This window comes from Oncorhynchus masou, chromosome 31 (assembly GCF_036934945.1).
Source record: "Oncorhynchus masou masou isolate Uvic2021 chromosome 31, UVic_Omas_1.1, whole genome shotgun sequence".
Classification (NCBI taxonomy): Eukaryota; Metazoa; Chordata; class Actinopteri; order Salmoniformes; family Salmonidae; genus Oncorhynchus; species Oncorhynchus masou.
In genome coordinates this window covers 26,211,806-26,230,532 of record NC_088242.1, presented here as the reverse complement: position 1 = coordinate 26,230,532, position 18,727 = coordinate 26,211,806, and the positions used below count along the sequence as shown (strand labels likewise).

Sequence of the window (18,727 nt, the reverse complement as noted above, 5' to 3'; positions counted from 1 at the left end):
CATAATTATGTAAAATTCTGGCAAATTAGTTCGCAATGAGCCAGGTGGCCCAAACTGTTGCATATACCCTGACTCTGCGTGCAATGAACGCAAGAGATGTGACAATTTCCCTAGTTTAATTTTGCATGCTAACTTGAATTTCTTAACTAAATATGCAGGTTAAAAAAAATATATACTTGTGTATTGATTTTAAGAAAGGCATTGATGTTTATGGTTAGGTACACATTGGTGCAATGACGGTGCTTTTCTCGAATGCGCTTGTTAAATTATCCCCCGTTTGGCGAAGTTAGTTGTCTTTGTTAGGAAGAAATTGTCTTCACACAGTTTGCAACGAGCCAGGCAGCCTAAACTGCTGCATATACCCTGACTCTGTTGCACAGAATACAAGAGAAGTGGCACAATTTTCATAGTTAAAAGAAATTCATGTTAGCAGGCAATATTAACAAAATATTCAGGTTTAAAAATATATATTTGTGTATTGATTTTAAGGCATTGTTTATGGTTTGGTACATTGCTGCAACGATGGTGCTTTTTTCTCGAATGCGCTTGTTCAATCACCCGTTTGGTGAAGTAGACTGTTATTCAATGATAAATCAAAAGGCACTGCATGGATTATATGCAACGCAGGACAATCTAGATAAACTAGTAATATCATCAACCATGTGTTGTTAACTCGTGATTATGTTAAGATTAAGTGTCATCGGCCAAGATCGGTGTCCAAAAATGCCGATTACCGATTGTTATGACAACTTGAAATCGTCCCTAATTAATCGGCCATTTCGATTAATCGGTCGACCTCTAGTTGTGACAGTAATTGACTGAAGCAGGACGGTCTGTTTGAGTGGGCGATGCATATTCTCAACAGAGTAGTTTCTGCTCCTTGTCTCCTCTCCTTCATCAGCACTGCTTTCACCTGTCCAGTCCTTTCAGGTCAGTGCAATTACAGGAAAGGAGATAAGCAATATAATTAACCTTAAACTATTGGGATGCTTCCTCTGACTATCAGGAACCCTTAGGGCTAGGTGACTAGGACGTCCTGTAGTTCATATATTATGGGAGTTAATGTAATTACATGGTTGGTAATGGAATAATTGAGTCTGTGTACCACCGTAAAACGGCAGACAACCTGATAAGACATGATGATGTACAGACTGGCAACGGTGTCTGAATGATAGAAATGAGAGAGAACGGTATAGAGAAAGAGAGGAGGGAGGAGAGTACTGTATCTGTTAAATGTTTAAAGTAGGAGTGCTCAGTTCTATGCAGCACATTTGCAGTGTTCTTTGTTCACACACTGCAGCTCTCACTGTGCTCTGACAATCATACTGCTTATGATCATATGCAAACAACAAAAATCGTATATTAAACATTCATGAAAATACAAGTGTCGAACATGATTTAAAAGCTTAACATAAAAGCATTACGTACATCTTCTAACCAAGCAGTGGTGTCACGAAAGTCAGAAATAGAGAAAATAAATCACTTACCTTTGAAGATCTTCATCTGGTTGCAATCACAAGGGTCCCAGCTACATAACAAATGGTCATTTTGTTTGATAAAGTCCTTCTTTATATCCCAAAAAAGTCTGTTTCATTGGCGCGCTTGACTCAGGAATCCACCGGTTTCCCTCGTTCAAAATGCATACAAATGAATCCCGTAAGTTACCAATTAACTTCTTCCAAACATATCAATGTTCCTAATCAATCCTCAGGTACCCTAATATGTAAATAAATTATACAATTTAAGACGGAGAATATCGGAGACCATTACTGGAGATAAATAATGAAGTACGCACCCTCACCAGAATGCGCAACAAACACTACAGCCAAAATGGGAGCCACTTACTAAACTACTTCTAGCTAATTTTTGAAAAAACAAGCCTGAAACTCTTTCTAAAGACTTGACATCTAGTGGAAGTCCTAGGAATTGCAATCTGGGAGGTATTCCTTTTATATTACGTTGACAGCCATAGTAACCAAGGGTGAGCTGAACAAAACAAAAATTCTGGATGGATTGTCCTCTGGTTTCGCCTGCCATATCAGTTCTGTTATACACAGACATTATTTTAACAGTTTTGGAAACTTTAGTGTTTTCTATCCAATACTACCCATTATATGCAAAGCTTAGCTTCTGGGCCTCAGTAACAGGCAGATTACTTTGGGCTCCTCATTCATCCAAACTTCGGAATACTGCTCCTAGCCCGAAGAAGTTAAACTGTAATTTTCTTCTCTTGGTTTTCCGTTAAAACAATACAAAAACTTCATAAAATTCCACATCAATTCACAATGCAGCTGTGCTGCTGCCAGCAACAGTTTGGGACTTAAGGTGCGGCCCTTTCAGCATTGCACCTAAACAACTTCCTTCTCCTTTAACTTCTCAAAGTATTGACTTTGCTACTGCTGCTGTTCTTTCTCTGCCATTCTTCCAACTGTTAACGACAATGACGTAGTGGTGGAGAGTCGACTCAAAAATAATTGATTCCTTGACTCCTTACACATCGACTCCCATTTCTGAGTGTCAAATCTTAGGACTCCTAAGATTCTGTATTTTTGGAAGAGAGGAGATTGATTAGTTGCCATAATTCAGAGAACAGAAACACTCGCATCTTCCATTTGTGAGCTAACTAGGGGCACAGTATAGGCAGGTCATCCACCAGGCAGACAGTCAGCACATACGCCTATCTATTGGTAATCAAAAGCTGTATCACTCAATGGAATGCTGCATCTCACAATTTATTGGCTTGCAATGTCTCGCAACTTCAGTAAAGCTGGGCCTATCAATGGAAAAACCTAGGATATTCTACACGCAACAAACCAACGACCGAACACGCACTCGCATTAATTAGCAAAGATAAAGAGAACGGCAAGCCAGTGCAAGGTAGAGAGAGCAGAGAGGGCGTACAGTGCATTCAGAAAGTATTCAGACATTTTGTTACGTTACAGCCTTGTTCTAAAATGTATTCAATTGATTTTTCCCTCATCAATCTATACACAATACCCCATAATGACAAAGCAAATACTGTTTTTTGGAAATTGGAGCAACTGTATTAAAAATAAATAAAGAACTATCACATTTACATATACACGTGTTCATACCCTTTATTCGGTACTTTGTTGATGCACATTTGGCAGCAATTACAGTCGAGTATGATGCTACAAGCTTGGCACACCTGTATTTGGGGAGTTTGTACCATTCTTCTCTGCAGATCCTCTCAAGCTCTGTCAGGTTGGATGGGGAGTGTCGCTGCACAGCTATTTTCAGGTCTCTCCTGAGATTTTTGATCGGGTTCTAGTCTGGTCTCTGGCTGGGCCATTCAAGGACATTCAGAGACTTGTCCCAAAGCTACTCCTGCATTGTCTTGGCTGTGTGCTGAGGGTTGTTGTCCTGTTGGATGACAAACCTTCACCCCAGTCTGGGGTCCTGAGCGCTCTGGAGCAGGTTTTCATCAAGGATCTCTCTGTACTTCACTCTGTTCATCTTTCCCTCGATCCTGACTAGCATCCCAGTCCCTGCCGCTGAAAAACATCCCAACAGCATGATGCTGCCACCACTATGCTTCACCGTAGGGATGGTGCCAGGTTTCCTCCAGACCTGAAGCTTGGCATTCAGGCCAAAGAGTTCCATCTTGGTTTCATCAGACCAGAGAATCTTGTTTCTCATGGTCTAAGTCTTTTAGGTGCATTCTGGCAAACTCCAAGCGGGCTGTCATGTGCCTTTTACTGAGGAGTGGCTTCCGTCTATCCACTCTACCATAAAGGCCTGATTGGTGGAGTGCTGCAGAGATGGTTGTCCTTCTGGAAGGTTCTCCCATCTCCACAGAGGAACTCTGGAGCTCTGTCAGAGTGACCATTGGGTTCTTGGTCACCTTCCTGATCAAAGCCCTTCTCCCCCGATTGCTCAGTTAGGCCGGGCGGCCAGCTCTAGAAAGAGTCTTGGTGTTTCCAAACGTATTCCACTTAAGATTGATGGAGGCCACTGTATTCTAGGGGACCTTTTCTAGTACCCTTCCCCAGATCCTCGACACAATCCTGTCTCGGAGCTCTACGGACAATTCTTTCGACCTCATGGCTTGGTTTTTGCTCTGACATGACCTGTCAACTGTGGGACCTTATATAGGCAGGTGTGTGCCTTTCCAAATCATGTCCAATCAATTGAATTTTCCACAGGTGGACTTCAAGGTTTCTGCCCTAGCACTACAGCTGATTCAAGTAATCAACTAATCATCACGCTTTGATCATATGAACCAGCTGTGTAGTGTTACGTCAACTAAACGTGCACCACTTGGGGTCCCGAGGACCGAGTTTGGGAAATGCTGGTTTAAATGTTCACACCCCTAACATGCTGACCAGTCCGGACACATCGCATGCCCGAGAGTCGCAAATTCAATTTAGATATCCATGTTATTCAATTATTGGACCCACACTGCTCGCGCGGGCCACGACATTAAGGGCTAAAATAGAACTCATTCCTATTTCTGAAGCAGATCGCGCTGAAAGTCCTGCCCCTCCCATCTCCTCATTGGTTTATAGAAGCAAGTATCATCTCCTCATTGGTTATACCCATGTGGGTGACTGAAAGACTAACTGTTTTGCCGGTAGTCGTGGTAATACAATGAAAGTTTAGATGCGATCACCATATAAGTTAAACGATGAAAAAGCCTGGAAGGAGGAGAGATGACTATAAACGATTTGGTTGGCCGTTTTATATGTGGATGAATTGTCAGAGTAGAAGTCCTTATGCATTTCAGGTAAAATACCAACTCAATGTTTAAATCCCAGGACAAAATAGCTAGCAACAGCAAGCTAGCTAAATAAGACAAATTAACATTAGCTAGCAAGTGCAAGCTAACTAGCTAAATTGCCATACATGTTTAATGATTTTCGACCTGTCTCCAAATGAATGTCATTGGTTCAGTTTGTTTTGATATTTTAACCTGCGTGTCGTGATCGCGTTTGGTGTGGGGGGGCAAAATAAATGTATGTACAATAGCGCATGCGCGCAGCCGGTTTGGGTTCTGTGTGATTAGAACCTGATTCAACGTGAGAAACGGCCTATAGATTCATTGCTAGTTAGCCTAAATACCCTGGTAAGTCTGTCAGTCAGTCAGGCCTGTAGAACTGATATTCAGCAACACAGTCTGGGATTTTCCATGATCCTTCAAAGACACTGTCAGCTGACCCAATGAACACTCACAGTTACAGGTTGGGAAAAGTAGTGTGTGTGTGTGTGAAACCAAAGAGAACACCACTGCTAATGAACACATCTGCTCGTCGCACTCCCCCACGTGTCTTCAGTCGCTGTGTCGCCTGAGCCAACCAGCCAGCGTGTGTGTGTGTGTGTGTGTGCCTGTGTGTAGGTGTGGTTAGCCAGGCCCAGTGTTCTCGGAAGCGGTGCTCTTGGAAACACGCAGGGCAGCATGCTGGAACATGCTGAGCTCAGGCCAAGGCTCTTCTGATGTGGCTGACTGCCTGGCACTGTGAAAGGCACAAGGAAATACTATACACACTGTGTGGCCTGAATCACAAGATGTCGCCGTGTGTGTAGGTAATAATGTTTCTCGCATTATTACCTACAGTCCTAAATAACTTTTGGATTTCAGATCGCCAGTCACTCTCCAGCATTGTGGTCACTCACCAGAAATGTGACTTTCCTGAATTGGATCCTATGTTCTTACCCCCAACCAGCGAGGTTCTCTGTACATCGCACGGACAGGAAGAAAGAACTCTCCGGGAAAAAGAAAGGTGGAGGTGTATGTTTTATGATTAACTACTCATGGTGTGATTGTGGTAACGTCCAGGAACTCAAGTCCTTTTGTTCTCCAATGTGAGTAAGACATTTAAGCGTGTTAACCCTCGCAAGACTGCAGGCCCAGACTGTATCCCTAGCCGCATCCTCAGAACATGTGCAGACCAGCTGGCTGGAGTGTTCAGACATTTTCAATCTCCCCATATCCCAGTTCATTGTCCCCGCCTGCTTCAAGATGTCCACTACTGTTTCTGTACCCAAGAAAGCGAAGGTAACTGAAATAAATGACTATGGCCCTGTAGCACTCACTTGTCATCATGAAGTGCTTTGAGGCTAGTTAAGGATCATATCACCTACACCTTACCGACACCTTAGACCCACTACAATTTGCCTACCACAACAGATTCACGGATGATGCAATCGCCATCGTGCTGCAAACTGCCCTATCTCATCTGGACAAGAGGAATACCTACTGTATGTAAGAATGCTGTTCATCGACTACAGCTCAGCCTTCAACACCATAGCACTATCCAAGCTCATCACTAAGCTCGAGGTGGTGAAGGTAGGCAACAACACCTCCACTACGCTGGTCCTCAACAAGGGGCCCCCACAAGGGTTTGTGCTCAGCCCTCTCCTGTACTCCCTGTTCACCCATGACTGCGTGGCCATGCACATCTCCATCATCATGATTGCAGACAACACAACAGTGGTAGGCCTGATTACCAATAACTACGAGACAGCCTAGAGGGAGGTGAGTTCCCTGGCAGAGTGGTGCCAGGAAAATAACCTCTCCCTCAATGTCAACAAAATGAAGAAGCTGATTGCTGTCTCCTAAAGTGGACAGAGGGAGCACGCACCCATCCACATTGACAGGGCAGCTGTGGAGAGGGTGAAAAGCTTCCAAGTTCCTTGGCGTGCACATCACTGACAACCTGAAATGGTCCATCCACACACGGTGTGAAGAAGGAGCAACAGTGCCTCTTTAACCTCAGGAGGTTGAAGAAATTTGTCTTGGCCCCTAAGAACATAAACTTCAACAGATGCACCATTGAGAGCATCCTGTCGGGCTGAATCACTGCCTGGTACAGCATGTGCACCGTCCGCAACCGCAGGGGACTCCAGAGGGTGGTACAGTCAGCCCAACGCATCACCTGGGGCACACAGCCTGCCCTCTAGGACATCTACAGCACTCAGTGTCACAGGAAGGCCAAAAAGATCAAAGACCTCAGCCATGGGCTGTTCTCCATCTCGAAGGTGGACACATTAGAGGTGCATCAAAACTTGGACCGAGAAAACGGCTTCTATCTCCAGGCCATCAGACTGTTAAATACCTTGCCCTGAGCTTTAGTCAATGCTGGTAGCCGGTACTCTACCATACACCTTAGAGACTGCTGCCCTATGTACATTGTCATTGAACACTGGTCACTTTAATAATGTTCGCATGCCATCTTACCCACTTCATATGTACAGTGGGGCAAAAAGTATTGTCAGCCACCAATTGTGCAAGTTCTCCCACTTAAAAAGATGAGGCCTGTAATTTTCATCATAGGTACACTTCCCAGCCTGGTACAGGACTACAATTTTGTTTCTGGTGTCCTTTGACAGCTCTTTGGTCTTGGCCATAGTGGAGTTTGGAGTGTGACTGTTTGAGGTTGTGGACAGGTCTTTTATACTGATAACAAGTTCAAACAGGTGCCATTAATACAGGTAACGAGTGGAGGACAGAGGAGCCTCTTCAAGAAGAAGTTACAGGTCTGTGAGAGCCAGAAATCTTGCTTGTTTGTAGGTGACCAAATATTTATTTTCCACCATAATTTGCAAATAAATTCATTAGGTATTACTGTACTGTTGGAGCTAGGAACACCCGCAATAACATCTGACAAATGTGTACACAACCAACATTTTATTTAATTTAAAACAGATGTAGGCCTAGGCTTTGGAACTATGAGCAAGAACACACACACAGATACACACAGTCATACACTCACACAAACCTGGGGCACACTGCACATTCTCAATACGGGGAAAATAAATTGGATTTCAGTTAATTCCAATGAAAAGGTGTAACTTGTTTCACCAGCCAGACAGACTGCCATAGACACAACGCTGATCTGTGTTACCAACTGAAAAGAATGATCTCTTTTCTCCAAATAATTCATCATCGTTACCCTGTTATTACCCTATTCTACCCTGCTGGAAAACTAAGTGCCCCCCTTTCTCTTCCCCCTTTTCTCCAATCCTTATTTCTTCCCACTGTTGCTACCTCACTTCTCTCCCTTCTTCCCTCCTGCCCTGGTGATAAACTGACCATGGGCCAGGCAGACAAAGGGATAGGACAATATCTCTCCCTGCAGCCATTGCAACAGTACAGTCAGCCATGTTGTGATGATTTATGACTGTGATTGTGCATCTCTTACCATCTGACACACAACCAGTTCTAGCGTAATGGAGACTTCAAAATACAGTTGTGTGCTCTTGTTCTTCTATCCTCGAGGGGACCTAAAATCCCCCAAAGTCCCCACGACAGGGTTTCCGTTAGGAAAATGTGGCGCAGGATATTTGACCAGCAGCATTTAAATTTACCGGACCCATAGGCATTGGGTTCGTAACCTGATTAGGGCGTCCACCCACGGTGCTCAGAATGACAAATCACATTTAGTTGATAGTAATTCAAGTTAACAGAACATGCAATGCGCGGTCCTTCTTACCTAATTCTGATGCACACTTTGTTAAAATGACTGTCCACATTTACTTTTCCTCAGCCAACAAGACGAGTAACTAACAGCAAAATCACTAGCCTATGCCAATCTACTATCCAACATAGTAGAAATGTTTACCTAATCTGTTGGTCAGCTTGTCAAGAAAGAAATAGCCTATTCCAAACAGACTCTGGGACAGTTGTGGGACGACAGATCCCAAATTCATACAACCAGTAAGCCTAGGCTACATTAAAAAAAAGTTCAAAGCAATGAGTTTGATGCAACAGATCAGAAAGTTTAGCTTAAAATGTTGATAAACTATTATTTCTTCACATTTTAAATTGCAGCAATACACACAAGGCTGTAAGCAACTCACGACTGTTCGTTCCATAATGCAATTAGCGGGAAAACAGTGTTATCAACAGCACATGCGAGCGGTTTCATGTGACAGACATGAAAATATCCATTAGAAATTTAGAAAGCTCTAGCATGGGCTGCTTATATGACTAGGATTGTGCCTTTGGCTACTGAACAATGACAGTTTTATATAAAATAATTGCCTCCACGGATAGGCTAAGCTACTTTGAAGCAAGGTAAGACATGGCTCATAATATGTAGTAAAACGTTCCGGTTTCAAATAATGAAGTATATGTTTTCAAAATGCATACTGCCTCCAGCTCATTGCTAAGTGGTGTGTGACGAGCTGATGAAGGCTGCCTTCCATTGCCAATGCATTTGCTGTTTGAGATGCTGCAGAAGCAGCTCTCACGCTGTCTGACAGATTTGTACTCAAAGGCTCTGTATGCTGTATGTGTGTGATAAATAAGATTCATAACGAATATATTGCACACACACTAACGGTTTTGACTTGAGGTTATTCTTGATAGGGGTGCCAGGTAGGTTGTGCCTACCAGAGAAAACATTGGTTTCTCCTTTTGGTTTGGGAGGGAATGAGTCCCATCTGGTCCATCAAGTCTACACCAATACAAAGGACTCATGTAAAAGTCAGGATGGACATACTGTCATGACTTCCGCCAAAGTCGACACCTCTCCTTGTTGTTCGGGTGGCGATCGACGTCACCGGCTTTCTAGCCATCGCCGCTCCATTTTTCATATTTCCTTTTGTTTTGTTCCATACACACCTGGTTTTCATTCCCTATCACACTGAATGTATTTAGTCCTCTGTTTCCCTCCATGTCTTTGTGTGAAATAGTTTTGATGTTATGTGGGTATTGTTACTCGCCAGACTTTTGTTAATGTTTCGGGCACGTTTATGTACTTAAGTGCTTTCACTTGGACCGGAATAAAAAGTGTGCCTGTTAACTACACTCTGCTCTCCTGCACCTGACTTCGCCTCCAGTACACACCCGTAACACATACACTTTTCATAAACCCTTAAAACATTGAAAATAACTTCAAAACAACTGTATTCTTTTGCGTGGGTTGTATTACCAACATAAATGATCACACACATAATAATATAACAAATAATGAGTTCTGGATCCTCCAGAAAGGTTCTGTACCACTAAATGTGAATGAATCCAATGAACCTATAGTCCGATAAGCATAACCAGTCAAATGTATTTACATTAATTAAAGCATTCTTTTGCAATGGGATTTTTTCTTCTCCAGAGAATTGGCTGGTGCCAGTTTTATTTATTGGCTTCTCAAAAATAAAATATAGATAAAATGCCTGCTATTACCGGCTAACGTAAACCCTGCTCCACAAGGATAGTACAACAAGAAAATTCTACCTGGTGGGAACATTTCCCACATCCCCACGAGGACAAAGGCTATTTTAAGATTAGGGTTTAGGTTTAGGGCTACATTTGAGGTTAGGGTTAAAATTACAGTTAGGGTATTTTATTAAGGTCCCCAATTAGCCGGGGCCAAGGCAGCTACTACTCTTCCTGGGGTCCAAACAGGAAACTAAACACAACAAATAAAATATATACATAAATGAAAAATACAATGCAAAATATCTAAAAATGCCTGTCTCTTCACAGTCCCTGTTGTGCCGTAAGGTGTTCTTTATCCGTTTTTTTAAATCTTGTTTTGTTTTTGCCTAGAATTTCATTTAAGGTGCTCCAGAGTTGAACTATCATTCATCTTTATTTGGGGTTAGGGTTACGGGTTAGGGTTAGTGTTAGGGAAAATAGGATTTTTAATGGAAATCAATTTTAGGTCCCCACAAAGATAGAAAAACAAGTGCGTGTGTGTGTGTGTGTGTGTGTTAGTTATTGACCGTCTGCTTTGCTGGAGAGGGGTACTGAAAGCAACGTCTCAGAGATATAGATCAATCTGGGCCTTACAACTGTAGTAAAGTGAATGAAGCATCATGTGACCTGGGAAGAGGAAGTGGATTGACTTCCACTACATCACATGTGACCCATGTGACCGATAACTAACCTAGACAGCCAGCTACACTAACAACCAGGAAATACAGTTTATAAAGGCTAATACAACATAAGCCTGTGGATTTGACTACCAGGGGAAATGACTCACTCAAACACAAATATAGTGCGCAGATATGGATGTCATTGTTCATTCATGCCTGGTGCGATATTGTAGGTCTAGGGCAGGTCTAGATCAATGAACAAACCAATAGGCTCCATATGTCATTTTGAGGTCAAATGAACCACTCTTTACAACGCTGGCATTCACAGTCGCTGGCTAACTATCGTCTGGGTACAGTGACGTAGTCAAGAAAGGATTGGACAGCAGAGCATGTTAAAAGTAGTTGAAAGATTATTTCCTGGCACTATGCATACTCTGAGGTTGTGAGGGCGGGGGTGGAGGGATGGGGGGGAGAGAGGGATGGATGGAGGAATAGTTTCTGGTAACTATATGCATGTGATTTTGTTTCTCGTGTGAATATAAATAGCGTTCGCATTAATGCGCACGTGCACATACGTACACACACACACACTTCACTGAGTCAGTGGCTTCACCACCTCCCATTCAGAAAGTCTCCCAGCTAATACACCCAGAGACCGACACTATGGCCTCTGTCGAGGCTCTACCAAAACATAGCCAGATAGTTAGCTCTGTGTCTGCAGCCTAACTAGCCCCTGCTGCTCTGAAAGAGTCCATTTTGGGGAAGCCGGAGCCTGGCTTCCTGTTGGAATGTGTTGCGGTGGCACTGTTTGTATGGGCAGAGAGTGTGTGGAGAGGGAAACCGCTGAGGGGAGAGCCGACGAGACACAACAAAAAGGCAAATCTAAACATGGCCGAGCACAGGCCGGCTGCTTAGGACCGGAGTCAGGAGGGGCAGGGACAGTGTTAATTTTGGCAGCTATTTTAGATTTTGTTTAAATCTAACAATACCTTTTTTGTCATTTCATCCTTCTTTAGTTTTAGTTATACAGAGCTTCTAATGTGATCAAAGCAAAAATAGCCTACATGAAAGTAAAAGAGAGTAAACATTGTTTCTAGTTGAGGTTAGTTCCAAGTGCCCAGGCATCGCATCAGTTCAAAAGACTGCCTGAGAGCTGTGCTGGGAAGCCGGGCAGATCAGCTCAATCATACCGCGCAACTGAAAGATGTAAATCCTGCCCATGAGGAGACTGCATTAAATATTCTGCATGCCTGCTTAGGACTGGACAAAACAGATAAAAAGAAGCTTCACGTCAAATGAAATGTCCATTAGACTCACGTGGAATTCTCGTCTCATCACATTTTCATCAACTAAAATAGTCATTTGTAATAGTTATTGTGTCTTTTTCCAGGTCATCACGTCTCCTTATCGTCATAGTTTAAGTCAGAAAAAATTGGTTATTGACGAGTATTGTTCATCCGAGTTATTGTTGATGAAATTAACACTGGGCCAGGAGGAAGAGACAGCCATGGTGAGGCAGGGGGAGCAGGAAGGGCAAGGGGACTACCCAGACAAGAGTATGGCAAGTGTAGGAGTAAGTTTCCCCTCGCCACTGATCTGGAAGGTCTGTAGTTCTCCAAATGGTTAAGGTTAGGATTTAGGGAGGGAAAGCTGATCCTACTTAGGCCCGTTACTCATGCAAGCTCCTCACTGAGTGGTTGGCTCCTAACTCCACCATGGCTAAGCTAACTCTCACTTTAATAAACAGACACAATGCTTGTCCCTAGGGCCTTTATATCAATATGAACAGGCTCAGAAAAGAGAAAGTCCACATTAAAGAGTCTGCTTTCACAGCCTTTAGTCTTTCTTTGTGTTGTCAATTAGAGGATCCTTCATTAGTATTCTACCCATAGCCACATGACTTATTTGAAGCCTGTCATGCTCTCTAAAAAAACATTGTGTACAAAACACAAGCACACATACCATCCCTTTCCCTCTCTGACACACACACCTCAAATACGTGTATGTGCAAAGATGAACGTTTGTTTATGTTGTCCCAGGGAACGGGCAGGGCTTTGCAGCACTCCTCTGGCTTTCTTTATTCTTTGCCAGGCTAAATCTACCATGTTTCACAACCTAATGCAAGAAGAAAGAGGGGAGCTGCATTCCTCTACTGGAGATGGTTGATATTAAATTAGTCATCTGTGGCTGAAAAGACTCATGGGTAGAATGTGTTGATTCTAGAGTAAATCCTAATACAATTTAGACTTAATAAGGAGAATATTTTATAGCATAGTCTGGAACAGTTATCATCTCATCATACTGAGGATGATGAACATTTTATGGGAATTCATGAGCATAGACTAAAGAAATGTATGGCGCTGAGCTTTTCCCTGCATCCATCAGGTTTGTCAATCACAATAAAATGTGCCAGTCGGAGGAAATACTGAAGCAAAGTGGATTAAGTTTCTATAGCCAAGCTACGCTGATAAGCTCCAGGGAGTTGGCATTGGAAATGCCTGCAGCCTGCCATGAAGTAGACTAACCCACACACACACACTGGGATTTTTCTGCCATTGAAATCCTTGGGCGGGCGTTTTTTTCCAAGTCACCTAAGTCCAAACAGTGAAATTAATTTTTGGGATGGAAAAAAGCTTTCAGTATAAACTTCAATTTCTAAAACCAGATTTTAAAAAGTATGTAGAAAACATCATGTACAATTGTAAATTCCAAAAACAATGAATTTAACAGTATATCTAGAACACAGCAATTAGCCATGGAAAATGCATAGAATTGAAGAAAATTAGCTTTAAAACGACATTTTCTCTCAATGGCATAATGTGTGGAATTGCAAGAAATTTGCATTAGAACTGCAAAAATGTCTCTCAGCTCCATGGAGAAATATGTACAATTGCAGGAAATTGGCTTAAAAATTGAAAAATGTACTGCCAAGATGGGGGCCTATAAAATCATCTCTTACATTCAGCTGCGCAGGTGGGCCGATCGCTCACCTTGCCTTGCCCAACATCTAAGCCCCTTTTTGATCCATGCTTCGTAAACAGCAGGTGTAGACTAACATTGAAATGCTTTTCCAATGATGCAGAGTTAAAAATAAAGATATATGTAAACAGACATAGTGACACGAGGATCTAATACACAGTGAATAATGAATAACAACGAGTAAAAATAACATATAAAGGGAGTATCAGTACCAAGTTGATGTGCAGGGGTATGATGTAATTGAGGTAGCTATGTACATATAGGTAGGGGTAAAGTAGGCAACACGATAGATAATCGAAAGAAGCAGCAGCCTGTGAGGGTGAGTGTGTGTGAGTGTGTGGCGTCAGTATGTATGTGTGTGCATGTTATGTGTGTGTGGGCTAGTGCTGTGCGATGAACCAAAATGTCATTTTTTGGTGAGCTCAACGTACTGTTTCTCTAGAGAGAAATCGAATAATTCACAATAGAAAGTCAAGAACTATGTGGGACGCTGGGCTGAAGGGAGATGTCATTTTTACTGAGCAAATATTCAAAAACGTTTTGCACAGAAACGTGGTACCACAATGACCATAATCCATTGCGCCTGTTCTTTCCGGCTCGAACAAAAATGGATACACTTTTATGCCAGCTGCATTAGGTTAGATAAACACAGATCGCATAGACTGCATGAGAGGGGAATGTACACAACACAACAAGGAGAGAAGGAATAGAGACAGTTTGTGAAAGTATGCCTTGTCTACTTTGAAGAAGTAGGTTAGCCTAAAACTACAGTATGGGGAGCACAGGGATAATGCTGTCTGGCTGGCTGGCTGCTACTGCCTGAGCAGAGAGGAGGACTTTAAGGAATGAAAAATATTATAGTAATTCAACAAAATATAGTTATTTCCTATTTTTCTATTGACGTCGAACCAATGTGGACTTGACAGAGACAATGGAATATTTTCAAAGTTTTCACAATTGAATGTTCACTATTTTTGGCTTTGGAATTTAACCTAAAAAATAGGGATGTCGATATTTTTGATACCGATATGATACCGATAACCGATATTTAAAATTCTTGAGTCCTTTCAAGCATTCTAGTACAGTTATATAGTTGAAACACACACACACACATACACACACACACACACACTGACCCAAAAATTATTTTGTTGGCATTTACAGTACGTATGTCCCCATTACCAGTAAAACATAATCAAAACATATTTATTTCACTTACTTGCTGTGCTGTTTCGTTTGCTCAGTGATTTTTGATCCGTTGTTTCATTCTCAACCAGTTTTTCATCATACATGTCAAGCAGTGAAGTTTCAGCTCTGTCTGTTCATGACCTCTTCTGTCGTGGGTCCTCTTCCTCGGTGCGCACAGTCACAGTGTCTGTTTCCATATTGTCCAGCTGTGTCTAAGATTTCACGTAACCCTGTTTCTTGTCTGTATCGAAGTAGCGGTCCTTGTACCTAGCATTGAGCGTGATGGCGAAACCGTAAAGAGGCTCAGAGGGAAGGCCACCGAATCGCTTGTTCACAGCCTATAGTAGAGTACTTTTGTAAGTTTTAACCCCACGGTCTGTGTCTGCAGTTTTGTTGAGCAGGTGTTTCAATGCCATGACTGAGGGTATCACGTCTACTGCAGACGCAGTTGATGAGCTTATTTCTGGAGTCAGTTGATCGAATGGAGCTAGGAGTGTGTCCATGTTTCCAAGTTTCAAACATGTTTTCAAATGCCATTGAAATGGCAGCAGCTGTATGAGAACCAGCACATTCTTAAGCATGCAATACGGCTTTCCTCAGTACGAAATCCTTGTTGAATCACTATGCTGTCAGACTCAGAATGCTCATGGGGCTGACATCGCTGGTTCAATGTCAGTCGTGAAGCTAATAGCAGTGAAGCCCATAGCAAGTAGCTCATGGATGTGGTTTTAACAATACTGTGTAACTTCGGTAGGGCAACATCTGAAAAATAGCGCCTACTTGGTAGTGTGTACCGATATATTGTGCATCCCTAAGAAAACATCTCTAAAATCCTTTAAAGTCATTATTTCATAATGCATTTAATGTTCCACAAAAAAATTTGAAACCAAAATTGAAAACTATTCTTATTTTTTTCTTAAATAATCGAAACAAAACCAAACCAACCTCAAAAAGCACAAATCACTCAGCACTAGTGTATGTAGTGTGTGTGTGTGTGTGTGTGTTACCGATGTGTGAAAACATGTCATTATTTCATAATGTTTAATGTTCCACAAAAAAATTTGTGTGTATTCTTATTTTTTTCTTAAATAATCGTGTGTGTGTGTGTGTGTGTGTGTGTGTGTGTTGGGGTGTCAGTGTAAGTATGTGTGAGTGTGTGGGTAGAGTCCAGCATGTAGAGTCAGTGCAAGAGAGTTAATGCAAAAAAGGGTCAATGCAGGTAGTCCGGGTAGCCATTTGATTGGCTATATAGCAGTCTTGTGCAGAAGTCTTACACAGGACTACACAGAGACAGAGAGCAAGCTGTTTTGTATTGAAATTGAAAAGTTCTTTATTCTGTCTCTAAGGACAGAGCGATATGAAATACCCTCCACTGATATGATACAGGCTACTGTACACAAAGACGTGTGTGTGCAACCCAGGTTCACCCATACCCGAGCCTATGTTGACTTACTAAATTAAAGTCATTTCACGTGACACACAAATAGGCTAAATAAAGGTTGGAGGGTAGACATATAGTTTCTGCACAGCTAATATATGTTATCAGCTCTTGATTTTAATCACTCCTACTGGGTTTTATTTTCAGTCACAAAAGCTGCAGGCAAAACACTAAAATGTCCACTAGTATGGTGAGGCCACCTGACACGAGAGAATCTGGACAGACACATGAATGGGTTTCTGCTCAGCTCCAAACTGATCAACATTTCCCCAAATCCTTTATTTAGCCTATATGTGTGTTCCAGAATGCAGCTGTTGCTAGATGCTGCCATGCCATGCAGCTCAACACAAAGGTTTATGTGCCACTGAGTAGGCAATCCAGGGCGTGCAAAACCATAACAAGTGTTCTATAATATTCAGGCACTGTTGACAGACTGACTGCCAATTTTATGCTTGATATTTTGTTTACACTATTCCTAAAACATCACAGCTGCACTACTTTATGTATGTAATACCGTTATAACAACTCATAATGATGTAATAAAATAGGCAGACAAATGGAATACAACATCAGCCTTCGTTTAATGGGAAATATACATTTCCCCCAGAAACATAAGGACATGGTGTTTGGGGCACACAGAATGTAAAATCCGTACACGTGTATGCACCACTGTGCAGTACACATATATCACGGACATCTTCTTCGAATCCACCTTCAACATCACTCTTTCCATTCCAAAATCATCAACATTCTAATCGAACGCAGGCTGTGCTGGCTGAACCAAACGTGGCTGCTGCTGCTAAACGCGTGTGTTTATTTATGGGAACCCCGACTCCACAACATGGCCGAGATGTGCTTTGTTATTGTTACTACATCATCATCATTATGGGGTCTTTACGCATCGTTTTCTAAGTAATTAATGAACTAAGAGAAGGCGTATCGGTACTATTGACACAGTTAGTAATAATATTGTAATAACACCATCACATTAAAAAATATTAGGGTGAACAGTTGACTGCATTCTAATAGAGAGTCCATACTCACCATCTGATGATGGTGACCGTATGGAATATTCGTTTCTTGAAAAAAGGCACTGAGGGCAGTCTAAAACATACAAAAAATATATATAATTTGATCAATTATATTTAGCATTTACTACATAGAAAATGTATTTAAAAAATACATATATACAAATACAAATTGTGTAGAGAATTATGTAATATAGGTAATACAACAGTTCTGTGTTTACAAAGCATTCAGCACATAAACAATGGAGCTGAATCAAATTTGATGTGAAAAATATATTCCACTGTTCAGACTAAACAATCACCTGCAGACAATACAAACGAACATTTATCTTCATTGCATAATAGCATTTTCTAGCCTCACCTAGCTGCTGCATGGGAACAGGATTAGCTATAGCTAGTACATTTAATCTCTAGAGTAAATTCTAACGGGTAAACTTTTCCCAGTCGATCCTTACTTCATGGATATTTATAACATACATAAATACAACAGAACAATTATATATAACACAAATAAATAGACGCTAGAAGTTGAGTTTAAAAGTGTTGATAGTGATCTCTATTTTCTAATGTTCTTATGCAACATCAAATTTCAGCCATGATAATAACGAACATCGCAGCACAGTCAAAACTAAAAGTACTGTCTGTCACAATGGCAGTCAGACATAAACATTAGCTAGCCATCTCGCTACTGATCGTAAACCCCTTACCTCAAATTGCCAATGTGCCGCTTGCAAAAGCTGCTTCGCCTGATCTGCCGCACAACCTGCTGTCAAGACGAACTGGTTTATCATTACTTGGTGTTTGAGTTCCTCCATTTTGCGACAATGCTTTATTCCTACTCACGGCTCGTAGTGTTGTGTCTGGACTTCGTTTTCGTGGTTTTAGTCCTCTCTTTTCTGTCTCAGTCATCCACCATTACAACCGGTTGAGCAAACACAAATATTTACTGTAAGAGCGCTGATCAGTAGCGTAAGTAGCGCCCCCTTGAGTGACACCAGCCGGCAGCCAATCAAGACAGAGCGGTGCAAATGGGATATGTATGCCACAAAACTGCTGCCACAACACGAGCGCCGCTGATGAAATGATTCCATTCTCTCGAATCACAAGACAAGATGGTCAGTACAGTGCAAAAACAATATGGAAAAGATTGGAATTTAGACCGTTCACATGTTCATGAAATTATAATATAGAATAATTATATTAAGTAATATCGAATATGAGAGGATTACCATGTTCCCCAAAATAAGGATGTCTTCTTTTTATTTGTTTTGGACCACAAGTCCCGTGAGCCAACGCTTTGTTTGTACATTTC

At 41.8% G+C, this 18,727-nt stretch overlaps 1 protein-coding gene across 1 annotated transcript in view; it reads right to left on the bottom strand.

Moving 5' to 3' along the window:
- ubald1a (UBA-like domain containing 1a) overlaps positions 1-18,381 on the bottom strand; it is a 28,264-nt gene extending 9,883 nt beyond the window's left edge. The window contains exons 1-2 of the mRNA XM_064950514.1: positions 18,123-18,381; positions 17,432-17,491 (exon numbers count right to left, since the gene is read on the bottom strand). Of these exons, the coding sequence (XP_064806586.1) occupies positions 17,432-17,491; positions 18,123-18,230 (168 nt within the window). The 5' untranslated portion in view covers positions 18,231-18,381. The remainder of the gene's footprint in view (positions 1-17,431; positions 17,492-18,122) is intronic.
- Between the last annotated feature and the right edge of the window lie 346 nt (positions 18,382-18,727).